Source organism: Phalaenopsis equestris, unplaced genomic scaffold, assembly GCF_001263595.1.
Source record: "Phalaenopsis equestris unplaced genomic scaffold, ASM126359v1 Scaffold213688, whole genome shotgun sequence".
In the NCBI taxonomy this organism is placed as follows: Eukaryota; Viridiplantae; Streptophyta; class Magnoliopsida; order Asparagales; family Orchidaceae; genus Phalaenopsis; species Phalaenopsis equestris.
Genome location: NW_018232517.1, coordinates 71,756 through 90,939, shown reverse-complemented (window position 1 = coordinate 90,939; position 19,184 = coordinate 71,756). Strand labels below are relative to the sequence as shown.

Genomic DNA, 19,184 nt, shown 5'->3' with positions numbered 1-19,184 from the left:
AATCACATAAATAAAAATTATTTTACTTTAGAAAAATTATTATTGATTAAATTTTAAATATGATATTAAAATTTAGACCTAATATAAATAAATATTTAAATTTGAATGTTTTATATTTACCCAAATTTAAATGGAGTTTTTACATTCTAATCGCCTAAAATATTAAATACAATATAAATATAATATTTTAAAGAGCAGACTCATGAAGGATCAAGAGGAGACAATTTTGTCTCTCAAATTTAAATTTTTACTTATATGGGAGAATAATTTGGTCTTTTGTCCTCTCTTTAAATATTAATTCAATCTTTCTGAAATATCAGTTTTGCACCTCTTGTAATATTAATTTTTTCTTCGTTGACCTAGCCTCTCTCACGTTGGGTCCATGAGACAAGCGCTTTTTCTGTCCGGACTCCTGGCGTAGCTCTACGTGTGAATCAAGTTATTTCTAAGTTATAAATAACCCGCGGTCTTTATTTTCGGGATATTTCTGAGTTATTTCGGTATTATTAAAAATAACCCAGAAATAACCTGAAAATAACTTAGACGTAGAGCTACGTCAGGAGTCCGCACAAAAAAAAAATTTTCTATAGGACAGTTTGCCCCCCTTAAAGAAGAGGTTGGTTACGCGCTTAATTTTAATAATTTTTTCCATTATAATTAATTTAGATATTAATATGTAATATTTAATATTTTGGCTGATTATTATGTCAAAACCCTAATTTAAATTAATTCTAAAGAAGAATGGAACCAAATTGAATCTCGCTGCAGCTTCCGATAACCCGCCAACAGTTCGATCAATTAAAGAAAGATTGCTTAGCCCAATCACTATCGGATGACGATCGCCCGCAAAACGGGAATCCAGATGAGTCCACCCCCAACTCCACCTACTCCACTCCACCTCATTCATCCTCCTCTGACCTTCGTACCGTTCCCATTGTCAACTCTGCGAGACTGGAGATCCATCTCTGCTAGTCCAAGATCTCGAAATCTGATTCTTGCCTGTGAGAAGATCCGGCAAGGAAAGCTTTTTCCTGTTTCCAGGTTAGGTTTTGGATCTTGTTGTTTAGTAAAGCGTGTAGTAGCTTTGGATTAGTGGAAAAGAGAGGGGGGAGATGACGATCGGTTCTGCTTCTCGAGGGAACGCCCCAAGCAGTGGGGGAGGTTGAGACGAGAGAAATGATGAGGAGATGGTAGTGGAAGAAAGTAATTGAGATGAGGTTTTGTTTTTGATATTGTTTTGTTCTGATTGCAAAGCATGGTTTTTCCTATTCCGTGTAATAGTAGATTTTGACTATTATGCTTGAGTTTAGTTTGGTATTTAGAAAGCTGGGGAATGTCGGGTATTTGCAGGGTGAAACTCTATTTCAATGCATAAAATTAATCCAATGCCTATTGCAAAGGATCGTACTATTTTCCTATGAGATATAATCATGAGCTTCATTGGCCTTGACCCAGCTTATTGGGGCCAACTTTGTGGATCTTCATCCCTTGTTAACTTATATTTAGTTCTATATAAAATGTTGAACCTATTTTGCATAAATAGGCAATCTACACATGTTCTTTTTAAACTTTTCGATGGTAATTTGACACACTCGTGTATTCTTATTCACCTGAGGTTGAGAGTCCTATGGACTCAAAACACTCTCGAAATTTATATTGTTTGCAATATCATCCAAAGTCTTCTAGAAAAATTAATGGTTAATGAGTTGCTTGAATAGTGAGTATGATCAGGCAAATCACCCAATCAAAAATCAAATCCTTATAATGATACTTGATTTTATGGAAATTAGAAAGTGTGCCCACTTTGCCTGCATTCAAAATTTGTGTTAATCCAAGAGTACTCAACAACTATTTGATTAGTAGTATTCATCCACTGTCGCCATCTCCATTTTTCTTGTGGTCAACTGGAGAACTCGTCTTAGAGGAGCTGCCTTCAAGAATATCGTCTGTCATACGAAAAATATTTGATTACCTAATGGTATTTTGAATCTTGCTCGTGTAGAATCGAGTTTGGTTTTTATTTATAAATAGGGGGTCATAGTGCAAACATAGGGCATCTACACTAAATTTTGGAAATAAAATTCTTTCCTTGATATCAAAACTGTCTTTAGATTTGTGCAGTATGTGCATTGATGCACCTTAATAACTGCCTTTGGCAATTAAGAATTTATTTAACTTATTTTTAAGCACAACTTGTTAAGATTTTTAACTCAAATTTATTAGGATAAGCATAAAATTAAAATTAGTTGATTTTAGGAATTAATCTATATGGATTCAATTTGCAAATTATATTTTTTTGTGAACATATATCCATCCTAAACTCATAAAAACAAGTATTTGAAAAGGCTTTTATTGTATTATTGATAGTATGGTGTGACTGAAGGGGAAATATTTTATAGAAGGATGATGGGCCTAAATTATCCCACTGACCTTCAGTATTCTCAATCAAACTAAAGAATTATTCAGGCCAATTTAATTCGTTGCAAAAGATGATAACTGAAACACACAAAAGAGAAAACTATATAACCAATAAAAAAACTAGTAGAAGCATTACAAGTTGTTTAATAGTGTTAGCTTATATTCAAAAATTGAAGGAAAAAAAATTATGCTAGCTTTTGTTCTTTCTCGATACATGTCACTCTAACTCTCCTCCTTATTGCCTTGGTAATTTTCATATTCTTGATTCCTCCTTTTGTGAAAAGAAAAACATATATAAATGCACAAGTATGTGGTTATTGTGATTTTGTGGCTAGAGTGTATAATAGTGTCTTCATAATGGGGATTCCAAATTGGAGGCCATGGGAGAGGGGAGTTGAGCCTGACTACGTGAGCAATTGCAAAATCTTGTTATGGTATGACTCATATAGGGACAGATGCTGGAAAGATGCTGGAACAAAGCGGAGCGGAGCGGAAGAATCTGTCCAAATCGGGAAGTTAAGTTATGTGGGTTGGGGTTATACGTTACATGAGTAATTTGAGAATTACATATTGTACTGTAGGGTTTACTCTAGAACTATAAATAAACCTGTTTGTAATTTTAGGTCTTTGAGAGAGCTGAATATTGTATTTTGTACTCTTTTCTAAATATTGAAAAGGAGGTCGCTGCTCTGCTCCCGAGGACGTAGGCATCTTTGCCGATCCTCATTAAATCTATGTGTTCTTCTGGATTTGTGTCGTTCTTGTTTTTCTTCGCCCTAATTTTCTCAACAAGTAGTATCAGAGCGAGGTTCGAGGGCAGGGAAGAAAATGTTTCGGTATAGCAGTAGAAGAAGAAGAGTTCGCAAGTTCGAGGTACAACAAGAGAGTTTGCTAGTTCGCGGCTTCGGTACAGCAGGAGAATTCGCAATTCGCAAATGGTAAGAAGTCGCGATTGGCGGCGGCAAGGTTCTTGCGGAAGGCGGCAATGTTCTTGCGGAAGGCGGCTGGGCGGAAGAGAGGAAAAGAATCTTTTCTTCTGTGCGTGGATCTGAAAAGGAAGGAAGTTTTGCAAAGGAATGTTCAGCGCATTCATGAAAGAAAGGTTCTCTTGGAGAAATTGGAAGGAATCTTCCCATTTGTTTCCTTTACTGGTTCGATCTGTTTCCTTTGGAGGCTGCGGAGAAGAAAAATGAAGGAAATCAATAAATTCTTTTCCTGTTGAAGAAAGGAAAATTTTTGAATTTTACTTAATTAAAGGAAAGTTATTTTTTAATTAAGCTGATTTAAAGAAAATGTAAAATTTTCTTTGTTGGATTGCGGATGTGAGATTTCTTTTGCTGGAGGCTTAAGAAAGTAAAGGATTTGAAATTCAGTTAATTAAATGAAATATTTAATTAAAAGAATATTTCAATCTTTTTTTTTTTGGAAAGATTTTGTTGCTTCTCTAGGAAACTTAATTAAGGGAAAATCATTTTTCTTGGAAATTTAATTAAGGTAAACTTATTTAAGGATCTTAATTAAGAGATTATTTAAAAGAATTTGTGGCAGAATCAAAGTACAATTTCTGGCTCAACAAGGAATGTTGCGGAGAAGAAAATTTGGAAGTATTTTCTGAATTTCCTTGGTTGGAGAAAGAAAATCTTGGCTACGACGCAGAAAAATATAAAATTTTGCAGATTGTTCGCAAGGCAGACGGGCTTGCGGGAACGAATAGATGCAAAGCAGTTTGGATAAAGGGCTACGACAGCTCGGCGGGAGCTCGGCGGGTTATGCTTCTGGGAGTTCGCGGTAGAGGTGGCGTCGCGACTTCGAGGCCCGACAATTCATGAACCTTCGCGGCATTAGACGAGGTGGAGTTAGCGAATAGGAGTTTGTGTGCAGTTACCACGAACAGGAGCGTTTGCAAACAGAGGAGTTTGGTGATGTTCGACCAACGGAGTTTGCAAGTTCGTCACATGAGGAGGGTGTTGGCGAGCGAGCAGACACGATTATTTGCGGAGGTATTTCGCAAAGGGTTTCGCTCACGGGACAACAGTTTAACCGAGGTGCTAGCGCGAACAGGAAGATTGCTTCAACCCATATTTGTGCATAAGAAACTCCATGATATTTTTCTCCTAAGGGGTTGGATATTCGCAAGGTGGAGATTTTCTCATAAGAGGCAGAATGTTTGCAAGGTGGAGATATTTTTCCTGAGGGGCTGGATATTCGCAAGGTGGAGATTTTCTCCTAAAGGGCAGGATATTCGCAAGGTGAAGATTTTTCTCCTAAGGGATTGAATATTCGCAAGGTGGAGATTTTTTCTTAAAGAGTAGAATATTCGCAAGGTGGAGATTTTTCTCCTAAGGGATTGGATATTCGCAAGGTGGGAGATTTTCTCCTAAAGGGCTGGATATTCGCCAAGGTGGATAATTGTTAGGTAGGTATGACTCATAATACCAGAATTTGGAGTCTATTGGAATGAAGTGACGTCTCTTGGAATTAAAGGGGTGTGTCTCTTGGAATTTAGTGGGTTGAGATCAGCCAGCGAAAGAAGAGTCATCCATTTTGTTTCGTGGAGAAGTATATTTTGTTTGAAAAGGTGTAACTCCCAGATATCTTTTCTCCTAAGGGGCTGAATATTCGCCAATGTGGAGATTTGTTATTGTATGGCTCATATACCATATCACCATATAGGGACAGACGCTGGAACGAAGCAGAGCGGAGCGGAAGAATCTGTAAGTTACGGGAAGTTACGTTATGTGGGTTGGGGCTATACGGTACATGGGTAATTTGAGAATTACATATTGTACTGTAGGGTTTACTCTAAGATTATAAATAAATCTGTTTGTAATCCTAGGTCTTTGAGATAGCTGAATATTATATTTTGTACTCTTTTTTGAATATTGAAAAGGAGGTCGCCGCTCTGCTCTGCTCCCAAGGATATCCCAAGGATATAGGCATCTTTGCCGAACCTTGTTAAATCTCTGTGTTCTTCTGTATTTGTGTCGTTCTTGTTTTTCTTCGCCCTAATTTTCTCAACAATTCTCTATTGCTCTTGAATCACTTAGTTTGTATTGACTTTGTTGTTGATTAGATGATACTAACACATGGGCAGTCATAATCAAGTATAATAAATGAGGTGTCACACTACCCTCTTTCATTTAGTAAGTTTTGTTATAAAGCTTTGTGGAGTGAAATAACCTCCTTTCGAGCTTTTGTTCAATTTCTCTAGTGTTTGGATATAGTTGGAGTAATGATTAGGAGCAGTTTGGGTAAAACTGAGCTAATAATGAGGATTAATTGAAAAGGCTTGAAAGGGCAAGGATAAAAAAAACACAACCTAAAATAAAGTGAACATGGCAGCAATACCACGTGGAGAGGAAGAGGAGGAAAAACCAGCTAATTGTCACGGGAAAGAGGTGGCGGTGAATGATGTTTGGATTAGAAAAATTGAAAAAAAGTGATAATGAAGAGAGATTAAGAGAGGCAAGCTATTGCAGTTACTTAACTCAAGAAAGAAGGGAGAATCAAGCTCACTATATTGAGCTAATAGCCAAGGAAGTAGCCGTGTAAGAGAGAATTCTCCTCATTCACAAGAGGAAAAGAGCAAACAAGGTGGAATTATTCATTAAGATTGCATAGTCTATCGCACAAACTGCATTGGATTCAATAAGGGAGGTTGGAAGGCAAGGCCACATGTATGAAGAACTAGGAGGTGATAAGATCTCAAATCGATCCAAACATGTGAATTATGTGGGAACCATAGTTGAGCACCTGAGTCATGAGGTTTCTTGAGAAGGAATCTAAGGAGGAATTGCTCAAGGTTCCACTCCCCTTGAGTTTTGCGAGGGTGAATGCTCATATCAATTTGGTTTAAGAGAGGAGCCTAGGCAACAAGTTTGAGGATATTTTTATATTGTTGATTAACTCCAGGAGCAATGAATCCAAGTTGATGCATGTTTTGATGGTCGTATTAGTAATGAAAACAAAGTTATGATAGATATTGCAAGAGGGTTAAGCTAGGTCATATGTTTGATAAACTCTATATAATAAGATTGAATGAGATATTTTGAAGATCGTAAGGCTATCGACTAACGAGTTGACAACCTTATTGCTAGCCAAGCTACGATGCCCTCAAAGGGTTATACCCCCAAGGAGAGGATCATATCTTTTTTGACCTCGATGAGGCCACTAAAGGCCGCCATTTGGGCACATAAGAATATTAAGAGAGTTAACCACCTGGAAAATAACTAAGAGATATTATAGATGGAGTTTTCATTGCCTGGGACCAAGTTTTGTATCTAGTAATTGAAGAGTTTTGATTGAGGATACAATAATTGGAGATAATCTTTTGGTTGAGCAACGTTGATTAGCTTGGGAGATTCTTTTGTGCTACCATAGGGGAGTTGAACTAGTTCTTCTTGCAACTACTTAAAGGAGTCACTTGGGTACTATGCACTGACTAATGAAACCATTATGGTGACGCTGGTTACTCTTCTTTAGGACGTGCTATTTGAACTTATGACATTCCTAGTGGAGCCAGGCATGCATCACAAATTTAGCAGTATTGTTGGGTTTGAGCATGGTGGCTGTTATGATGCTTTTGAAGTTTTGCATAAATTGAGTCACCTAGATTGGGATTTTTTGCATCTCCGACATATTGTCAACCTAAGTGTCCATAGAATTTTTTAGGCACACATCTGTTCATTTTTCACTTTTGCTTCTTTCTTTTATGTGTTAAAAATAATTATAACTCTATTAGTTATAATAAAAATGCATACTTGTTAAATGTCCCCTTTGGTCAGCTTATAATTGTCATTTACTCGAAGGATTGCCTAAAGAGGGTATTGGCTTTGATAAAAGTTATTTATTAAAAGATTAATTAATCAAATGATGTTATTTTAGACCATCCAACCACATTTAAACAAATCATGAGGGTAGGTATCCCCTTCAACAGTGATAGAATGCAATTGGACTTAACTTAATTTAGAGAGTTCAAACAATTGAGAGCACATTTCATGTCTTACCAAATATAGTCCCATTGTTATTAACATGGTGTGACAGCTTACCTATTGGATTTTGAGCATTTCTATTCTTCTTTAGGAATTCAGTAGGACATATTGTTTGAGGTTTTTGTGGCATTGTCTTGTTAAGCACAACATCTCCTTTCAACTTATGAAGACGGAGGTCTTTAATTTTGAAGGCTCTTTGGTAATTCTTTCTTGCAACTTCGCTGCCTCCCTGAAACTCAATTCTTAGTTGCCCTTGGTCTTTGGTTGATCTAGAAGTTCACGAGCTGAGAGGATGTGATGCACGTCACTTACGATTTCTTCTTGTAACCTTTGTTGATGTCAATGATGATGAACCTGCCCATCGGTGCTATTTCTAAACAAGTACTATCTGCCAACAAGGATGATTGCATGGATTTTCTTAAAGTATGAGAGGAACACCTAATCACTTGTCCGTAATTTAGTGTGTAACTGGCACAGTTCTCCCATGGGTTGGCATTACTAACTTTCCATAGGTGACTTGATTTCTTATAAGTTGTTAATTGTTCTCAGCTTAATAATTGAGTGTGAAGGCATTGTGTTTCTTTTCATGGATTAGCAAAACTTTATTGGGAGTTTAACTTAAATTTATGATGGTAAAGTTGTAATTCTTTTCCGTATGTCTAATGGGGAGGTCTGCTTGATTTCTCACTAGTCCAATTCTCTTACATAGGAACTAAAAAATTAATATTGAGTTGGATGGACTAGTACTTCCTTGTTCTGCCTGAGGAGGATTAGAAAGTTTTGACAGATCATCTAATTCAACTCAATAGGAGTTAAGATTGTGCTGTCCTCCTCAAGGGTTCCATTGTATAGTTAAGGGCCAAGTGTGCTACATTCCGCTAAAGGACCCCCTTCACTTTCTGCATGTTATGGTGCCCAATGAGGACAAGAAGGGCAAAGGGGTGGCCACCAACAAAAATTTGGCCAGTCATCCTCCGCTCACTAAGAGCAAGTGGGCATTTAAAAACTCCCAATAAGAATTCATATCAGCATGGAAGAGAGGTCTGAGTTAATCAACGACAATGATTTTGACAATGTGGAACTCTCCATTGAAGAGTGAGCCTGAGCAGCAAGATCCCCCACCTAATTGTGCTCCAAATTTCCCCTTCAAGTTGCAATCTGATGATTTGTCGGTGTGCACGAGTTCATAACTCCATGCTTTGACAATGGGATTTTGTTCCTCATCTAACTCTTCTAATGGACGGACGGGACAAAAATGAGAAGTTTATTGCGCTTGCTAGTTGGTCGGGGCCCGACTCTGACTGGTATACAAAAGTTGGTGAGCATTTACCTTTTGTACAATAGCCTACTGCCTAATGGAAGCTTTTACTGGTGGAGTAGAGTACATCTGCCAACTTGCATTAGGAGGTGGAGGCAAAGGGTAGCCATGCCAAGGAAATGGAGGGAAAACTCCACAAAGCAGAGAAGTTATATATTCATTTATACTTTTTATTTATTATGGTGAAAAAGCTAATGGAGGTATATAACATACATTATATGCAAACCATGGGTGCTTTAGTTAACAAAAGAGTTACTTCACTTTTTTCGCAAAATACTAACAAATTTTAACAAACAGAGATCATGCTTACTATGCATGCAAATGTCTGCACATTAGATAATATGCTATGAGTTCAATTTCATTATATGGGATTTAAAGAATATTGATGTGATAATTGATGATGAGTGTCAAGATTTATTACTTGTTTATTCATTAGCTCTCTATTTTTTAAGTATTGTCATGAAATAATAATCTGTTAGAGATATCATTAGTGTAAACGATGTTAAGAATTCATCTCTTTCTAAAGGTATTATTATTCTGCTTGAGGATATAACGGATTGAAAGCTAGCTAAGGGAAGGGATTGCTATTAAGGTGAGATCTTTTGAGGAGTTTACCTTTAGTCATGATATAATTTACTCATTATTTCTCTTATAAGTATTCTCATGAAACCATATTATATGTAAGAGATATCATTATTTTAAGGGATGTTAAGAATTTTCTTATTTTAAAAATGTTATTGTTCCGCTTGAAAGTAACATATTGAAAGCTAGCTAAGGTATTGCTAGTTAAGGTGATATCTTTGAAGTAGTTTACCTTTATGCATGATACAAGTATCATGATAGGTGCAACAACATAACTTCTATTATAAAAAGAAAGAGCATGTGAAGGAAAATTTTAAGTTTTGGAGTAGTGTGTGAGTAAACCATAAAGAATATAATTTATGAAATACTAATGCTGTTTAAGATTGGAAAGGTGTTAATTTAAGTGGATGCTATTTTGTTGATTGCTAGATATGTAATGAACAGTGAATGCTGGATTTAACCTTTTCATGTTATAATTATCCTTGGAAGTTATTTTTTGCTTACTAGCCATGTGCTACTGGTTTCTATTTACATGGGAAACATTGTAGCATGCAAGACAACTGGTTTTGATATTATTAAATTGATGATGACTTTGAAATTAACTAAATTTAGTCATGTACTATATTTCTAAACGAATCATGTATCTTTGAGTGCTCTCAGTAAAATTGGATGCTTTTTGGTGAGCAATATTTGGAATTCATAGGTCTCTTATGGGTATTAAGTTTAGGCACCATTTGGGCTTTAGTGTATTGTGGCATGTGTAGATTTGGTAATTTATGATTAGAAATTAAAGCAAATTGAGTGAAAGGAGATGGAGTACTTTTTTGATTCTATGAAATCATGAATGTGCTAGAAATATAGTGGCGATTACATAGACATGCTGGAATATGCTTTTTAATAAACATAAAATTGACAATATATATATATATATATATATATTATATATATTATTTGTGTGTGTATTATCACTCTTTTGTTTGGTCATAAAGATTTGGGGCTTGTATTTTGTTGTGATATTGGGTACGTGGGTGTGGGGAATGATATTTCTTGTGCTCTTAAAGGTTCGAACCCTTGCTGAGAACACCTTTTCTTGTGGGAGCTGGGTAAAGGCTAGATCCATTTCTGGCTGGACGGGTGGTGTCCTGAGGGTATGCTGCAACCTCTTTTCCCTACTATTAACCAGAATCTATTGGTGGCTGATTGCTGGTAGGGTAATCAGTGGTCATTGAATTCCTTGCACTCTATTTTGACTCCTACTTCTGCTAAGGCAATATCCAGAATCACTTTTGATACTGCTCACAGGGACTCCATTGCCATCTTGGCCAGCAAATCTCACAGCTTCACACAAGTTATCTACTCTAAAATCCATCAATGGGAGAATGTTTCTTGGGGTGATTGTATTTGGAATAAATTCCTCACCCCTTCTGTCTTTCCTGGGCTGGAGAATTTTCCATAACCTGCTACCCGTTGATGATATCCTTAAATTAAGAGGGCCTTCCAGATGTTGGTTCTGTAAGCAAGCTGAGGAATCCATACCTCATCTCTTTTTCTGTGCCCTTTTTCCCAAGCTGTTTGGACTGAAGTTCTTAAGTTTTTAACTGTTAATACTATGTTGTTGGAATGGCATCAACTTAAACTTTGCTGGCTTGGGTGGTCCAAGGTAAATCTTGATACTATCCCTTTCACCCTTGCCTGTTTTATCTGGATGGCTAGGAACCAAAGCAAATTTGAGAACCTCCCTATTACTGCTTTAAAGGTGTCTGCCAATTGTAATTCCTTTCTTTCCAATCTAGTGGCTTTCAAGAAGTTTCCAAAGATCATTACTTTTTCCCACAGCCATGCCCCACAAAATTTGAGATTACTCAGGTCTTTTGGTTGAGGCCTGCCCCTGCAGTAATCAAGGTTAACACAGATGGTAGCTTCTCGGAACAAGGTGTAGGAATTTGGGGTGTCTTCAGGGATCACTATGGTAAATGCATCCTCTATTTTTATTCTTCTATTGATGTTTTGGATGCTTTGAAAGCTGAGGTGGCTGCTGTCTTTTGGGCCATAAAATTGGCATGTTTAAATCAGTGGGACAACTTACAGGTGGAGTTAGACTCCTCCCTACTTTTTAAAGCTCTAACTGGGGAGGCAAATCAGCCTTGGCATATTTTACTTTGGATCAGGAAAATCAAATCACTACAGGCCTCTTCTTTTGTCCTATACACTTTCATATATAGAGAAGGAAACAGACCGGCCAACTGGTTGGCTAAGCTCTACTCATGTTTCTACTACTCGCTCTTCTTCTTCTCTTGATCAAAAACATTATGTCAAGTCTAACAAAAATATAATGTTTTTGTTACTCTTCTTTATTTCAAGAGTGACTAATAAAGGTTTGTTACTATTTTTTTTGTTTTTAATAGTAAAAAAAAAAAAAAAAAAAAAAAACGTTTTGCTTTTTGTATTTTTTGTATTCATTATAATCATTCTTGATAGCTGCTTTTCATGTAAAAAAAAAAAAAAAAAAAAAGGTTTTTATTTTCTTGCACATGTGCAGTTCTTTATGAATTTTATCCGTTTGATGAAAGTCACTTATCAATGTTAGACTTTGTTATTGTTGTTCTTAATATTTTATGTTTATACTGTTAACATCATAAAGTCAACAGCACCAGAGAAATAAACGTCCACTGCTCCACCTCCGTTACTGACCTCATTGCAGCTTATCTGACTTCATCACAACCCTAAATCACCTAACAAACCTTACAATACACTCTTGAAATACTGCTCTCCAGTACTGTTCAGATGGAATAAGATGGTTTTGCGAATTGCTTTTCAGCTCTCCTTTATAGCTTTACTTTCTCTGTTCTGTTCTTGGGCAATGCTTAAATTTCGTTATATATATGGCTTCCCCTCTTTTATCCATCTTTTCTTTTAGTCTTTACCACAACGCTCTTCTCTTCTTTAACCTTATTGTGTTTGCTTGTATTGTACAAGCTGTATAAATATCAATGATGTTTGAGGATTCCTACTTTATGTTAAACACCTTATGACACTTTGTTATTGATGGTAATATGGGATGGTTGAATCTTGCAGACTTATTGGAAATAGAGCACCCGGGCGTGATCCATATCTGTCCATTTGGTTATATTACTTTTAGCTTGATATTTTTCATAACACAAGGAAATTCATCAGAAATTCATCATTACCTTGTGTGACTTGAAGTGAAGCTCCATGGGTTCAAGGTTTCCATCACATCAGTTGAGCAATGGTCTATATGTTTCTGGTCGACCAGAGCCGCCAAAGGAGAAGGGCCCAACCATGAGTTCCACAGCCATACCTTACACAGGTGGGGATATTAAAAAATCTGGAGAACTTGGAAAAATGTTTGACATTCCTGTTGATAATACAAGAACCAGAAAGTCGGGGCCTATCACTAATGCTCCCACAAGGACAGGGTCATTTGGAGGTGCTTCACATCCACTCTCCTTCAGATCACTTGTATTGCTGTTTTAATCCTTAATTTAGTTATTTTCTTCTACCATATTTTCAGGTTCATCTGTAGTTACTGGTGGTTCAGGTAGGCAGAAATCCCATTCCGGACCACTTAATAAACAAGGCGAACCAGTGAAGAGGTTTTCTGGGCCTCAAACTGTAGGTGTTACCCCTCTGTCTCGGCAAAATTCCGGCTCCATTAACCCAGTGCTTCCTACAACTGGGCTTATCACATCTGGCCCTATTTCCTCAGGTCCATTGACTTCTGCTGGCACTCCTCGGAAAAAGTCTGGTCCTCTGGACTCCTCTGGTGCAGCTAAGATACAGAAAGCATCCATTGCAACTAACCAAGCTATCACGAAGCTCAATCAGGATGAAAAGTATTCTCTTAAAAAGCGCTTCCCGAAGAACTTGTTTTGGTCAGTGATTCTTCCTTTCTGGATGTCCTTTTTTTTCTGGATGTATTATTTCTGAAAAGCTGTTCAAAATGATATTATTCTAGTTTTTTTTTTGGTGGCTATTTCTATTGTTGCAACATTTCTTATCTGGAATTATTATTGCATCAGGAGAGCTGTTAAAGGATTTGTTGATCGATTCCCAGATGCAGAACTTCGAACAGCGAAAGATGGTCAATATGTTAAGGTTTCAGGGGTAGGAAATTGACGATTATCAAATGCTATCATTCAGTTCTATTTTTGGTTTTGGTGTTCTTGTTAATTCCCTTTCTTCAAGTTAGGGATTTTCATGGCGAACTGTTATGCATATTATATACACTTCACATCTATAAGCTCTTGTTTATGCCCTATCTCAATCTTGAATTAATGTTCTGCCTGAACTATTGCAGGTTGTTACCTGTGGGAATGTTCCTCTTCAGTCGTCTTTTCTGAAAATTCCTAGATGCGTGTACTCATCTACATGTTTATATGAATATAGAGGTTGGGACTCAAAGTCTGCTAATTCTAAGCATCGGAGATTTACCTGGGGATTAAGATTTGCAGAGGTATGCAAAGCTGATATTTTCGTAGAGATTATTTCTTTTTACATGGTACAATTTATTTTTTTTAAATAACAGAGCATTTGAATAATCAGTAATTACCGGATAGTAACACAAGTTTGAATAATGTTACAGAGGCATGTTGTCGACTTCTACATCTCTGATTTTCAATCTGGGTTAAGAGCATTGGTCAAGACAGGTTATGGTGCAAGTGTGACCCCTTATGTTGATGAGACAATAGTTGCAGATGTGGATACTAGCAAGAGAGAAGTATCGGCGGAATTCTTTAAGTGGTTGAGGGAGAGGAACCTTTCAATTGATGGGCATGTGATGCACCTAAAAGAGGGGTAATTTACCATTTTACTTTTCTAAAGAACCTAGGAGGAATTGGGCATGGTTAAGCTGACCTGAATCTATTTTGAAAGTGTTAAATTACAATCATTGAAGTAACACTTGCATATGCGAGGATAAAACCAAGTTCATCAATCCCTCCTCAGATCCTACATGACTGGGAACTTTATGCATTTGTACTCTTTAGCTTTTCATTAACTTGAACCTTTTTGTATCATAGAGAACTGTTATTTCTCACCTAATAAATGCATGTTTCATGATGCTTAGAGAAATCACAAACAAAGTTTGAAAACCCCTTGCCTAAAACATATTTTTTATTAGAAGTAGGATGTCTTGTAAAACTTTCTTCCAAAATTTCCCTCCAAACTCTCGTTTCCTTCCTCAGCCGCAACAATTGGTTGCTTGGCTGCTTCTTGTGAAGAGGACCGACCCATCTGTTGAGGGAGTAGGTCGATTGGGAGGCTTTCGATCGGTCCCTCCTAGATCGGTCTTGTTACAGGCATAACAATACAACCCCCCCAAGGAAGTACCTTGTCCTCAAGGTGGAAGGATGAAAGCTGCTTATGGATCACCTCGTAAGACTTTCACGTTGCTTCATAGTCTGACAATCCTTTCTACTTAACCAAGACCTCCTTTGCTCCTACTCCTTGGCGCACTCCTCCGATCTCTAGCGGCTCTAGAATCACCCCCAAGTCCTCTGTCTGTGTCGACGGTAGTGTAAACGAAGGTGTATGATCTCCAATCACACGTCTCAGTTGTGATACATGGAAGACCTGATTTAGTGCGGACGATAGTGGTAACCTGAAACGGTAGGCCACTACCTCGATGCGTGTCATCATCTTATAAGAACCAAAGTATCCCAGTGAAAGTTTCTCGCTTCTCCTCCTGGCCAATGTCTTTTGTCGGTAGGATCTCAACTTCAAATAGACCATGTCCTCTAGTTCAAATTACACCTCTCTCCTATGTTCATCCGTTTTTCTACTTCATGATTTGTTGAGCTCTCAGTAAATGCCACTTGAGCTCTGCTAGTATTCTATCCCTCTCCAAATATTAATCAACACTGGATACTGATGTTGTATAATGCCCATAATTTATCAAGCGAGGTGAATCCCGCCTTCCAATATCATGATAGGTGGATAAAATGCAAACAATGGCTGCTTTCACAAAAATCAAAGGAAAACAAGCAAGTTACAAGGATGATGTACTTTTCAAGAGGTAGATCGTCTCTTCCAAAACCCTAAATATCGCTAGGAACAACACCGAAAGAAAAGAAAGCAACAACCAACAAAAACATGCATGAAAGAAAACAAAATCTAGGTTCCCCCTTAATAAAATCCTCACACAGCATTTGAAAACTTTCTTTCTAAACTTCCCTTAACTTCTCCTTGATTATGTGATTATGGCCCTAGTAAACCTCACCTGTATCTTTCCTTTCTCTGCCGCGACAATTGGTCTCTCGGTTACTTCTTGCGAAGAGGACTAGCCGGGCTGTTGCGAAGAGGACTCACCTAGTAAACCTCACCTGTATCTTTCCTTTCTCTCGGTTACTTCTCGGTCCCTATTGGACCGGTCCTGTTACGGCGTAACTTTATTATTTTGAAAAATGAAAGATCACAAGGGACAAACCAATCAAACTTGGATTTTTTTATTATTATTGTCATCATTGCTCAATCAAAGTTGATACTTTTTAACCTAAATTTTTTAGTTTTTAATATGGATCAATAGCCAATAATTTTAAACTAACATTTTTTAATTACGTAACGCATGACTAAATATTTTTCAGATATATTAATAAATTACTATGGGGGTACTTGGTTCCCTATATTAATGATATAGAGTAAACTAAATGTATTTGGTTGTATGAAACAAAATCCATTGTAAAATTTTGTTAAATTTGGAATTCATCATGCAATTCAAAACTGATGTATTCCGAATTTGTTAGATTTGGGTGATTTCTAAATACATCGTAAACTGCCATCACCCTACCATGCGTCATAGCCACCGATCATCATTATCGTCATCACCGAGCATATTTTATATTAATAACATTATTCTTCAAATCAAACACAATAATATTAATTCCTACGTTTAGTTTATATTAAATCAAACAACTTCAACATATTTCAAACACATTATATTTCTTTTTCAGCCCCTAACTTAACAAGTAGATATCTTCATCGCATCATCTACGATGCACAAATGTTAAAGCTTAGGATGATTATTACTCGACAAGCTTAAGGATTTGTATGTTGTAGGTACATCAAAGAGGGAAGCACAATCAGTGTGATGGGAATTGTTCGCAGAAATCATAATGTTCTCATGATCATGCCTCCCTCTGAACCATTCTCCACAGGTTGCCAGTGGATGAGCTGCATACAACCAGCAACCATAGAAGGCATCGTTCTGAGATGTGAAGATACTTCCAATACTGATGCTATACCAGTTTAGCATTATGTGCCTCTTTTTTCTTTTTACAATTTGTTTTAAGATGGGTGTAATATATAAAAAATCAATTAATTTTTATTTTGCACCCATCTTATTATGTTCGCTCAATTTGTTTTCTTATTTCTTCCATTTTTTCTCGTCTTAGATATTCTCCTGTTTTATATGTTTGCAGGGACTTGCAAACATATAATAGAGGAGAATATCTGAGATAAAAAAGATTCATGCGGTCGATCTCACTCAGTGAGATAAAGGCTTGTTGTTGTTGTTGTTGTTGTTGTTGTTGTTGAGGCAACTCATAACAAAGCTTGAGGGAAAGGTATTTTGATGCTTCCTACTTATCATGCTAAGTTTATTGGTGTATTTATCACAATCATTCCATTCATTTTGGGTAATTTGAATTTTAACCATCGTCTTTTGTTGAAGTTTTACATACATATCACTCAGTTCTTATGTATTTATATATCTAACACCTAAACTTCAGTTCTTACATAAATAGCCACCTTACCTATATATGAAAAAGCAAAGCTTGTGTTAGACATGTAAATACATAGGATTTGTGCGTTATGTAAATACATAGGCTATGATAGAGTAGCAGCATCTTCTGTGCAATTATGGTATTTAGAGAGGATCCTCCTTTTAGATAGGAAGATTGATTGTTGATGAGTTCATCAATTATTTATGCATTAAGTTCATCAATGATTTGTCAAACAGTATATTATCATCAATTATTTGTATGAAGGAAGAAGGTACACATAGTTCATCTGAAATAGTCCTCGGAAATATTTTAATTTTCAGCTGATTGCCAATTAACTCTATTGGGTAATGTAAAAAAAGGATTTTTTAATTGTATACCACTCAATTTAAATGTATTTATCTAATATTTAAACTTTAATATATATATATATATATATATATATATATATTAAAAGAATGCTGAGAGGTTATGATACGAGCCTTCAACCACTCTGATCACACACTGTAAGTCAGGTGAGCTCAAGTTGGGAACAACAAAATTTATTGGAAAATAAGGAAAATGGTTGTTTGGATTAAAAGTAAGAGTAAAATCATTTGTTAAATTTACGAATAAAAGAACATTACTCAAAATAAATTAAGTATTCAGACTAGTTTAGTTATGATAAATCAAAAAAAGATATATAAAAAGATAATATTTATATTAATGAGGTCTAATGCAAAAAAATAAAAAGAGACTGCATTATATTTTAAAAATATATTTTTTCCATATTATTAAATAGATCATATGCACACAAAAAAAACTTTTGCTCTGAATTGCATGAAAGCATCCATTAGGATTAGGTCTACTTATTAGTTGTCTTATTCTTTAGAGCACTTCATTCAAACTTTTTAATGTACCGATCCCAATTCTCCAAGCTCTTACATCTAAAATAATTTTTGTCAGCATATCTTCTTATTTTTAATCTTTTCTTACACATTATTATTTTACTACCAACAGTTTTTATTCAGAAGAGTTATTGCTTTTGATTTCCCAAGCACATCTTTTGCAAGTAGCTTAATAATACTTGTAATTTTATTCATTGTAGTATTAGTTTTTTTCATGAATAACTTAAATTGAAAATCTTAAATTTTATTCATAAAAATAATTTTATTTGTCTTTTAAGTGCCCATATCTAATCTTATGATAATATTTTATTGCATTTTCATCTTCCAACATTTAATCTTAAAATCCAAAACTAATAAATGATGTTGGATACTTAAATTTTTACTTGAAATAAACTTATAATATTTATAATCACGAAGATCTATTTTTCTCAAAAAAAAAAATTGTATTTTATTTGATTCATTTTAATAAGTGATAATATGCTCATCATTTTTTTTTTGTAAATAGAATATTAGCAATAACAAAATTATAAACATCACAGAACATAAGAAAATTGAATTAGAGAAGAGCCTCTTCCACTACTATTAGCTTCCCAAATCAAATTTATAATCAAGATTATGAGTAATAACACCTAAAAACTTGATCTAGCCTATGCATAATTCTTGCAAATGCATGTGTCATTCAAATATTAACAATGGATTGAGTTCAAAATCATTCCCATGAAGAATTGATGCAAATCACTATTTAGAAAACTAATTATTCATTTCCAAAACCCTAAGTCTATTCAATTTACAAAATTTAAGGTTTAATAAAAAAAAGTGCTAAAAATTTATTCAATTATTTGAACCTTTTAATTTCTTATTTTTATTTTAAAATTTCTAAATTATAAATTTAAAAAAACTCTACTATCAATTCATACAGCAATAGTTCCTATTCTTAGTTGATAATTAAAAATCCTAATTTCAAAAGATCTCAATGTGATATGTTTAGGATCTTTTAAAGTTGATAAAACCATTTTTCTAGATGATTGTTAAGGTCTAATTAATATATGTCTACTCTTCTATACCCTAATTACTAAACTCAAATGAAAATCTAGAATGTTGATATCCTGAACTTTTAAAAGATTTTAATTAAGTGCATGGTCACTACACTTTGCTAAATAAAGTTGTAGTAATAATCTAGTAATTATGATAAAAGGTCAACTCAAAGTCATAGTTAGAGAAATTTAAAAAGGAAAATTTATAAATCCAAAGT

General features: G+C 35.5%; 1 protein-coding gene across 1 annotated transcript; it reads left to right on the top strand.

Annotated features, from left to right (window-relative positions):
- The first annotated feature begins 758 nt into the window (after positions 1-758).
- LOC110036993 (uncharacterized membrane protein At1g16860-like) lies at positions 759-16,920 on the top strand. The gene is made up of 7 exons (XM_020741557.1): positions 759-1,041; positions 12,385-12,757; positions 12,842-13,202; positions 13,350-13,434; positions 13,628-13,783; positions 13,913-14,124; positions 16,384-16,920. Exons 2-7 carry the CDS (start codon positions 12,523-12,525, stop codon positions 16,574-16,576), a joined length of 1,242 nt encoding a protein of 413 aa, XP_020597216.1. The 5' UTR covers positions 759-1,041; positions 12,385-12,522; the 3' UTR covers positions 16,577-16,920.
- Positions 16,921-19,184: the final 2,264 nt, after the last annotated feature.

Excerpts from the sequence above, each read along its gene's own strand:
- LOC110036993 (XM_020741557.1), top strand. The coding sequence starts at position 12,523 with ATGGGTTCAAGGTTTCCATCACATCAGTTGAGCAATGGTCTATATGTT. Across the intron at positions 13,435-13,627 it reads AATATGTTAAGGTTTCAGGG|GTTGTTACCTGTGGGAATGT; the intron begins GTAGGAAATTGA and ends GAACTATTGCAG. Across the intron at positions 13,784-13,912 it reads GGGGATTAAGATTTGCAGAG|AGGCATGTTGTCGACTTCTA; the intron begins GTATGCAAAGCT and ends ATAATGTTACAG.